At 57.7% G+C, this 9,174-nt stretch overlaps 1 protein-coding gene across 3 annotated transcripts; it reads right to left on the bottom strand.

Moving 5' to 3' along the window:
• Positions 1 to 347: 347 nt before the first annotated feature.
• Positions 348 to 9,104, bottom strand: KAT8 (lysine acetyltransferase 8). Of its 3 annotated transcripts, none has more exons than XM_089778939.1 (11): positions 8,849 to 9,098; positions 7,253 to 7,327; positions 6,630 to 6,805; positions 6,380 to 6,433; positions 6,114 to 6,278; positions 5,796 to 5,885; positions 5,306 to 5,446; positions 4,889 to 4,961; positions 4,430 to 4,580; positions 3,005 to 3,159; positions 348 to 1,386 (listed from the first exon to the last, which is right to left on the bottom strand). In XM_089778939.1, the coding sequence occupies exons 1-11, from the start codon at positions 9,000 to 9,002 to the stop codon at positions 1,322 to 1,324; spliced, it is 1,299 nt and encodes a 432-aa protein (XP_089635065.1). In that variant the 5' UTR covers positions 9,003 to 9,098; the 3' UTR covers positions 348 to 1,321. The 3 variants fall into 3 exon arrangements, with proteins under 3 accessions (XP_089635065.1, XP_075785075.2, XP_089635066.1); XM_075928960.2 differs by having other exon boundaries at positions 4,868 to 4,961; positions 8,849 to 9,096; XM_089778940.1 differs by lacking the exon at positions 348 to 1,386 and adding an exon at positions 3,297 to 3,517 and having other exon boundaries at positions 3,022 to 3,159; positions 4,868 to 4,961; positions 8,849 to 9,104.
• Positions 9,105 to 9,174: the final 70 nt, after the last annotated feature.

Below are 9,174 nucleotides of genomic sequence, written 5' to 3'. Positions count from 1 at the left end.
CCCCAATGCTGGGTGCAGGGCAGTTACTCCAGCGCTGTGTCAATCCGGCAGGGGAATCCGGCTGGGAGCCGCTCCAAGGAACCTGCTGGGTAGGGAGGCGTTAACGCTCCAGGGATGGGCAGGAGCATTAACACAGCCCGCAATGAAGTTCTGGGCTGCCTCCCCCAGGCCTAGAATCCCTCCACCACCTCCGCCCCCCCAGCTAGCATCCCTCCACCGCCCCCGCCCCCACTGCTAGCATCCCTCCACCCCCCCTGTTCCCAGCTACCATCCCTCCACTGCCCCCACCCCTAGCATCCCGCTCCCCACCACCCAACCCTTCCCAAGGCAGGCTCATGACAGACGCACGCTGTTAACACTTTTATTTATGAAAAATACACACTTCTTAGAACAGAACAGTAGAGCTGCAGGCAGGGAGCAGCCGTGCAGGGGAGCTGTGGGGATGGGCTTGGGGGTGTCTGCGCCAGCCAGCCCCCCACGCCCAGCAGCGAGACTCACGCGTACCTCCAGCTGGTGGCACCAGGCTAGGGCTGGGAGGATGCACGATGTGCAGGAAGCCTGGAGACAGGCAACCCTGCTGTGTCTGGATGAGGGATGCCCCAGCCCTGTGGCCGCTCGGCTTCGTGTAGGGGAGGTGGGTCCTGTACTGGAGACCAGCCCCACTCAGCAGGGCCCCCCCCCCCCCGCTTTTCACCCAGGCCCTTGTGGAGCAGACCCCAGGAAAAGGCAGCTCCAAGCAGTGGGGAAACACAAACCTTCGCCGGGAGTGAGTCCAGCAGTGGAGAAGGGGGTTGGAGGGCAGGTCCCAAGCTCCCGGGGCAGGAAGCAGCCCATACACGGAAGTTTGAGGGGGACCCAGCTGAGGTGCTGGGGGGAGGTGCCCCATCAAGGCATGCCTAGAACAGGCTCTTTCTCCAGTATATCAGCCCCGTATGGGGGACCAGAAAGGCAGGGCTACGCTGTGCTGGGCCCCAGCCCCCAGAGAGGCCGACTGTATGTGAGGAGGGAACCCCACGCTGCTGCCGGGCACACGTGGCATCCGCTCTCCCGGAGCAGCGCACCCCCACCCTTTCTCCAAGGCGGCATCCCCAGATTGACGGTCCAGGGTACCGCCTGCCCAGGGCAGGAAAAGCTCAGCCATGGCTCTATCCCACGCTGCCATTCTCCAAGGGAATTGAGGTGCTGCAGGCCAGGCCGCCAACCCCAACACCCAGGCGGCTGGGTCACGCAGCCGGGGTCGCATCCGGTGCTCTGCAGTCAGGTGGGGCGCAGAGCCTCACCCAATGGAGGGGCTGCTTGGCCCTTGTATTCCACGAGCCTGTCACTTCTTGGACATCTTGGCCTGCTTGTGCTTGGGGGGTGCCCACTTGAGACAGATGGAATCCACTGGGGAGGGAAAATGAGGAGGGGGGGTGAGTTTGACAGAATCTACAACCCCCCCCCCCCACACACACAATGCTCCCAGCAGGGCCCAACCAGATCATTCTCCGCCCTCCACACACAGCCTGAGCCTCGGCAAACGCAGCAACTTGTGTGTGACTGACAGAGCCACCAGGAAAGCCCCCAGTACGGGCTGGAAGCCACCAGAAAATGGTCATTTCCCTAATGTCCTGGGGTGCTTCTGGACGGAAGGGGGTGATGAGAGGCCTGCAAGGGCATACAGCTGCGTGGTGACTGCGAGCAGCCAATAGCGCCAACGGACACCAGATGGGGAGGGCTCTGAGTTCCTGCAGGAAATATTTTCCTTGGTGTCTGACCCATGGATCTCACCCATGTGCACAGGGTCTGACTCCAGCTGGAATTTCCCCCGGGTCACATCCAAAGATTTGTCACCCACCCTGCTGAAATCTGGTTCCTTATTTCTGATGGGGCTTGGTCTGGTTTTAACTTGCAGCCCCTAGTTCTCGCTCTGTCCTTCGTCCTTCTCTGCTAGCTTAACGAGCCCGTTAGCACCTTCTTCCCCCCCCCCCCCCGTACTTTGACACCAAGGTCAAGCCACCTCACACTTCTCTTTCAATAAGCTAAACGGATCATGTGCCTTAAAGTTTCGCAATGTAAAAGGCCTTGGCTCCACCCTGCAATTATTTTTTTTGGCAGCCAAAGGAAAATGCTCCGCTCTCGTTAAGGCTGCAATACACGTGCACTTCAAGTGAACCCCGGAAACGTTCTCTATGCAACCTTTCAGCCAATTAGGCAGGGAGGCAGCCTGCAGCCGTGGGAATGCAGTTTGTGCTGTAATACAGTGAAAAAACTGCCGCAGAGCTGAGATGCAGCCACCTCTGGGGTGAGGCAGCTGGGTACCAGCAACACAGCGATGCTGCAGGGGTGTAGTTCACCTGGCACTGAAATGCAGCCACCTCTGGTGTGGGACGTGGCAGCTGTGTCTAAGCCACTCAGCAACACGTCAGTGGCTCTGGAGGACGATCGGTGTCTCCAGTCGAGGTTCAAAGCAAAATGCATCTTCCTCCAACCCCCACCTTGGCATTTCCAGCCCAGAGGTGGCTGGAGAGCTGAGCAGCGTTGCTGTTAGCCAGCGCCACCCCAGAGCAGACGCATTTCAGGGAGGGGTGTGCAAGCCCCGCTTTTGCAGCCTGTGAAGAGCTTGGAGCTGTCCCTGGGAGAGAGGGAAGCAGGCAGCTGGCTTGGGATGAGAGAGGCGCTCTCAGCCTCTGGTTACTTAACGGGCAGTGCCCCGCCCATCACCTGCCCTTGGAAAAACAACGGCCTGCTTCAGAGAACCTGGAAACCTGAGAGCGGCCAGGGAATGCTCAAAGGGGTGTTTGTCCTACCCCGGCCTCTAACAGGGCTGCTTTGTGCTCAGGCTTATCGCTGCTCTCTTGGCCTACAAGGCGGGGAAGGAACGTGCCAGTGAGCTCAGTGGCACGTCCCGCCCCCATGAGCCAAGCAGCCACGCGGTGCGCCCTAGTGAGGGAAGGCTGAGTCCCACTCCTTGGCCCCGGAGCAGGGTCAGAGCCAGGTCCCCGAGCGGGGAGCAGCCCACTACCTGTGATGGGAGGCTTCTTGTACTGGGCGCTCTTCAGATGTTCCTCCACCAGCTTGGGCGTGACGCAGATGACGTGCTGCCCCTTCCAGTATTTCACCATGTTGAGGGACTGCAGCGTGCTGATGATGTCGTTCTGAGTGATGCTGGTCATCTGGCTGCAGGAGAAGGGGGGGCGGAGGCGTTGGCAGCAGCTGCGCCAGGCTGGGGCTTGGCGCGCTCAGCAGGAAGGGCCAGCTCAGGGCTGGGATGGGAAGACACCGCAGCGGGCGTGGGGCTGAGTCGGGGTACCCACCCCCAGGCAGTGCTCAGGGGTGCTGTGCTGCGTGAGGCAGGGCAGGGGCTCAGTAGGGGCCCTCTGCCCTCATTCTGCTGTGGCTCTGCAGCAAGGGTGGCCGACTCACGGCTCTGGAGCCGCACGAGGCTCTTTGATTGAAGAAATGCGGCTCCTGCTGGTTGTGAGCCATGCCCCAGCGCCTGCTCATGGCCGGCTGCTCTGCGCATGCGTCCCAGTGCCTGGCGGGAGAAGTGTGTGGCGGCAGCTCCAAGATCCAGGCATTAGGTTAGAGTGGGGAGAGGGGAGGGGGGGGGGGGTACTTGGGGGAGGGGAGGTGCATTGGGTTACAGTGGGGATTGGGGGGCGCTGAAGCACCTTAAACTCAAAAGTTTTTGTGGACACAGAATAAGGCAGCCAACAGATGCCATATTTAAATTCCAGGGCAAAAAAAGAATCAGCATGTACCTGGCTTACACCGTTTCTTTAAACGAAAATTCAAAGGCTACTGTTTGCCAGGCTGAAGCAATTATTCTGACATATGAGTCTCTCCCTTCCTGTTTTTGAACCTCTCCTATTTGCAGTCTGGGACAGACCTGAATTTTTAGAACTATAAAAAAGCCACAATCTTCATAAAAAAAAATAAAAAAATAAAAAAAGAGGAAACCAGCCCAGAGATCAACAAGCTGGAGTGAAACAGGCGCTTCAAATTGTGCTAATTTACTTCTCCATTCAGTTTAGTTTTAAAAATGTCACAGCACATAATAGGGCAGTTGTGCTACATTGAAAATACAAGGTGGGGATGCTTTTTTTTTTTTTTTAGTGTGAGTATTACTGTATTTTTAATGGGGTTTTTTTTGTTTGTTTTTTTAATTTGATGTTTGTTCCTGGTCAAGATCTACGGACGGGCAGTGAAATTTTTAAGTGACTAGAGACTTTTTTTATTGGGTTTTGTCCGAAATGTCCTGCAATGTTATTTTTATAAATTATCACTCTCTCTTTCTCTCTAAATATATAATACGTGGCTCTTCATACTCTAGCTCCTTCTATTTTGGCTCTTCATCTCTAGCTGGTTGGCAACCCCTGCTCTACCGGGCTCAAGGGGGGGTGCTCCCCCATCTGCGTCCCTGCTGCAGCCCCGCTCCCTCGCTCACCTGAGGTCTTTAATGGACAGGGTCCCTCGGAAGTCCCTCAGGATCTCCAGCAGCACCCAGGACCAGTAGCTCCGGTAGCTCAGCTTGCCCAGGTCCGAGAGGGGCTTCTCTGGGGAGCCCACCGTGCTTTCCAGCTTAGACAGCTCATAGCCTACGGGCATGGAAAAGGGTGGGGAGAGATCAGAGCCCCTGGCCTGGGAGTGCGGGAATTCTATGGCATTCCCCTCTGGGAACTGTGTGCACAGAGGCTGGGGAGGGACAGTGTCTCAGGACAAGGATCATCCTTCCTGCCCCCCGCTACTGGGACCTCTTCTGGGGGCAGCAGGGAGCTCACTCAGTGGCAGTCCAAGAGGGGAGCCACTTCCTCCAATCCGAGAACCTACCAACTCACTGCCCACATGGCTACAGCATAACCAAGGCCAGTGCCAGGCTACTCACTGAACGCGATGAGAAACTTGCCATAGCCCCGTCTCTGGTAGGGGGGCAGGGTGAGGATACAGGCCACGTTGTTCCCATCCGGAGACTCCTTCTCCTAAGCACAGAGAAGGCACAGACACAGGGTTACCCACAGTGGGGGAGGACATAGGGGGAGCAAGGCTGGACCCAGACTGGCACAGGGAGGGGAACCAGCGTTCCGCATGTGGGCTCAGAGATAGCTCCCATCGGTCCCAGTCACTGCAGATCAGCGGGGGACTGGTGCAAGCTGACAAAAGGTTGTTCCAATTCCCAGGCCCAGAGCTGGGGACAGAACCCAGGAGTCCTGGCTCCCAGCTTCCTCCACTTTAACCCACTCGACCCCCCCCCCCCCACCCCAGAGCTGGGGATCAAACCCAGGAATCCTGCTGCCAGCCTCCCAGAGCTGACTCCAGGTGCTACCTTGGAGAAGTAGCCGACGATGTGGGCTCCCTGCCTGTCGACCTCGGTGAGGATGTAGAAGACGAAGGGCTCCACGTCGAAGTAGAGAGTCTTGTGGTCTAGGAAGAGCTTGGCCAGAAGACACAGGTTCTGGCAGTAAATCTGAGCAGAAGCAAGAAAAGCAGCCATCAGACAGCACAGGACTCGCCCAGCCTGGGGCACCCCTAAGAAGCTGCCAGTCACAGGGAAGGATGAGGGAGCCGACTGCTGGGGACAATCCAGTCCTGAGTGGGGACTGGCTAGGGGAGCCCCGATGGAGCGACTCTCTCTCTGCTGGGGAACACCAGGTGGGACTGGCGAGACGGGTCTGATTTATAGCCCTACAGCCTTTTTTTGGGGGGGTGGGAGGGGGCAGACACATGCTGGGCTCCTCAGAGCAGAACCGAGGTACCGCGGTAGCAGGGACCTCACTGGGGGTAGCGCACTGGGACGCCCAACAGCCCTGCCTCACCTTGTGATCTTTGCCATCCACTTCATAGACCGAGATGTTGTTCTTCCTGTAGATCTCCTTCCCTGGTGGCTGTCTCCACTGGCATTGGCCCTGCCACAGAGAAACTGTCGGGCACTGGCCAAGCCAACACAATGCTGCTGGTGCCCCTCAATCCTGACACAGCCCCCAGCTCCCCTGTAAGCGCTGGCAGGGTCCCTCAAGCCCAAGCCCCCCTGCTATCCCAGCCCTGGACAAGCCCCTCCCCACAACAGATACGCCACTGCCCCGGGCTTCCCACCTCCACAGCTCCGCCGCCACTAGGGCTTGGCCCTTACTTACTAGGTGGTACCTGTAGCTCTTCTCGAACTTCATGTATTTCAGACAGTACTCGCAGATCCACAGCTTGGGCTGCTTCCCATAATCCTCCGGGAAGGGGGAGAAATACCAGGCATCGATCTCATAGTGGCCAATGTGGATCTTATCTACGTATTTCACCTTGGTGATCTGGGAGAGCAGGGAGCAGAGGACACTCCAGGTTAGTGATCAGAGCAAGGGCCCGGGGTCCCGCCCTTTTAGATGCCAGGCCAATGCCCTGGGCCACTCACCGCCTCATGCTCCTTCTCCAGGGCAGCTGTGGTGGGATCCATCTCTGCGTAGGTCTATGAGGAGACAACCCAGTATCAGGCAGCTGCCACACTGCATCACAGAGTTTAACTGAGGCCACACTGAACCTTCCACCCCAACCCCTACAGCATAGCGCCCCCTGGTGTCAGCACTGACTAGGAGGGAAGACTGCTCCCCTTTGAGCTCCCCAGCCCTGATCCTGGCAACATCCCTTCCCCCCAGTGCACTTGCCTTCTGAACATGGTTGATCTCGTCATGTTTGCGCTTCTGGTTGCGGGTGATCTTACGCTCGGGTTGCTCTGACAGCTCGTTCATGTACTGGTCTGTGTTCTTCTGCACTGCATCTTTGACTGTCTTGGTGAGGGCCAGCCGGTTCTTATCTACCCATTCATCCAGGCGCCGGTTGACTGTGGTTAAGATGGGGCAGTAAGGAACCTATCCAGCTTCTATCTGTAGAGTGACAGTCTCACCATGTCCCAAAACACTCAACACCTGGGCACTGGAACCAAACGGTCCTGATTCCTGGGTATTTTAGCCCTCTAGAAATCACACCCCTGCCAAAGTCAGGTAGAGCAGACATATCCTTAGATCTCCAGTGCTATAGAAGGGCAAAGTCCTCTTTGCCCCTAGGAAATCCTGTAATGAGGAATTCTGCAGGGTAATTTCCCATAGATTTGTGGGGGTATGGGTGACAGACTCATGGTAAAGGTGAAAATGAGGCAGTTATGAATATGAACTATGGGGAGGAAAGGAATTAACAATATCACACTCTTAGGTGCTTCCATAGCGAACTTAGTAAATAGTCACCCACATTAATCCCCCTCCACAGGAACAAAACCCAGGGCCGTACTCACATCCGACATAGTGCACATAGTATTCCTCCCGGGCCTCCTGCTCGTTGAGTCGTGACTGAATCACCTCGGCTGAGTCTGCAAGACAATCACCAGGTTAGTGCCAGCTTAGATGAGCAGAGGAAGTAAGAACAAGTGGGTTAGGTGCAATGTATGCCCTGAAAAATGGTAGCCCTTTTACACTGAATGACAGACAAATGCTTTACTAAGGTAAACAATGAGAAGTCCTTTATGGACTAACAGATTTACTGGAGCACAAGCTTTCGTGGGCAAAGACCCACTTCGTCTCATGCATCTGACTAAGTGGGTCTTTGCCCTCCAAAGCTTACGCTCCAATAAATCTGTTTGTCTATAAGGTGCTACAGGACTTCTCGTTGTTTATGCAGATTCAGACTAACATGGCTACCCCTCTGATCCTTTACTAAGGACACATCCGTCTCAGGGGGAAAAGCCTTCTTAGTGCAGAATTAGAGCACCCACCCATAGAACTCACGTGGAATAACAGCTATGCTTTAGATTTACCCTCTGGTTTATTTTCCAATAGCTTCCCCATGAAATCTCAGAGATTTAGGACATATTTAAATTTCTCCTATTTCAGGCAGTTCTATAATGTCAGTTTACACTGGTGCAGTGAAAAAGAGTGGGAATGGGACGTATTGGGAGGGGGAAGCCTTTATGCCATGTCCTGTGGGCACATGGTTGGGAAAGTCTGAGGGCTAAGTGGCACTGGTGATCAGAGAGATCAGGACCTACTTTCACAAGAGGGGCAGGTCTCTCACCCCAGGACCCGTCTGTGCGGCAACACAGAGCTAGAGGATGAAGGGGGAGAGCTGGAAGCCCTGGGCTTATCCTGACTAAAGATGTTAAATTGCAGTTAATTGACTAGTCGATGGAATTTCCATCAGCTCGTCGGTAGCACCTGCTGGGGCTCTTGTACATTTCGAAGGAGGAATGTGGAACTCTGCAGGCAGCAGGAAGTCTTTGGGCTGCACTGGGACAGCTTTGAAATGTACAAGACTCTCCAGCAGGGGCTCTTGTGTATTTCAAAGCCACAGTGCCCTCATGGAGCCGAGGTCAGGACTAGCTGGGGAAGGGGGGGACGGGGGACGGGATGGAGGGATGGACGAGGACTCAGAGTCCCCTGCTGACCCCGGGGCTCCATGCTGGCGGCATGCCTGGCTCAGCTGTGCAGCGCTGCTGCTTTGAAATGCCCCCTCCCCCCCCCTTGCGTTGCTCTGATACAGCAAAGGAGGGTGGGGGGGGGAGTCGACTAGTCCTGCACATCTCCAATCCCGACAGGGCTTCTCTGGGGCCGGGTCTCTCCCACAGGGGCTGGGGGCGGCGCAATGGGAGTGAGGGCAACAGGCGGGCCCAGAGGAGAGTGCGGGGGGGGGGGGCCCTGGCGGCCCCAGGCACAGGCCAGAGACCGGGCTCAGGGCGGAGGAGAACCCGGGGGGGGGAGGGGTTAGCCGGGGGGGGGGGAGGACGGGGGGGGGGGGAGTCCCGGGGGGGGGCGTCCCGGGGGGGTTCCCGGGGGGGGGGCCGGAGGGAGGGGGGGGGTTCCCGGGGGGGGGGGGTTCGGGGGGGGGGGGGACTCACGCCAGGTCCCGTCCGCGCGCCGGCACAGGTAGGTCTCCCCGATCTCCACGGTGACCTCGGCCTCGCGCGGCGGCCCCGGGCTCAGGGTCCGGGCCTCGCGCTCCTCCTCGCCGCCCGGCCCGGGGGGGCTCCCGCCGCCCGGCTCGGCCGCCATGACAGGCCGGAAGCGCCCTCGCGAAAACAAACCGCCGCCCGCCCGCGCGTGCCGGGCGCCCGGAGGTGACGTCACGCGCACCGCGTCACGTGCCCGCGGCAGCCTCCCGGCATGCACCGCGCCCCGTACCCCAGTGTCCCCCCATCCCAGCATGCACCGCGCCCCGTACCCC

This window comes from Pelodiscus sinensis, chromosome 5, assembly GCF_052426305.1.
Source record: "Pelodiscus sinensis isolate ZL-2025 chromosome 5, ASM5242630v1, whole genome shotgun sequence".
Taxonomy (NCBI): Eukaryota; Metazoa; Chordata; order Testudines; family Trionychidae; genus Pelodiscus; species Pelodiscus sinensis.
The sequence above is the reverse complement of the archived record's forward strand: the minus strand, read 5'-3'. Positions and strand labels throughout refer to the sequence as shown.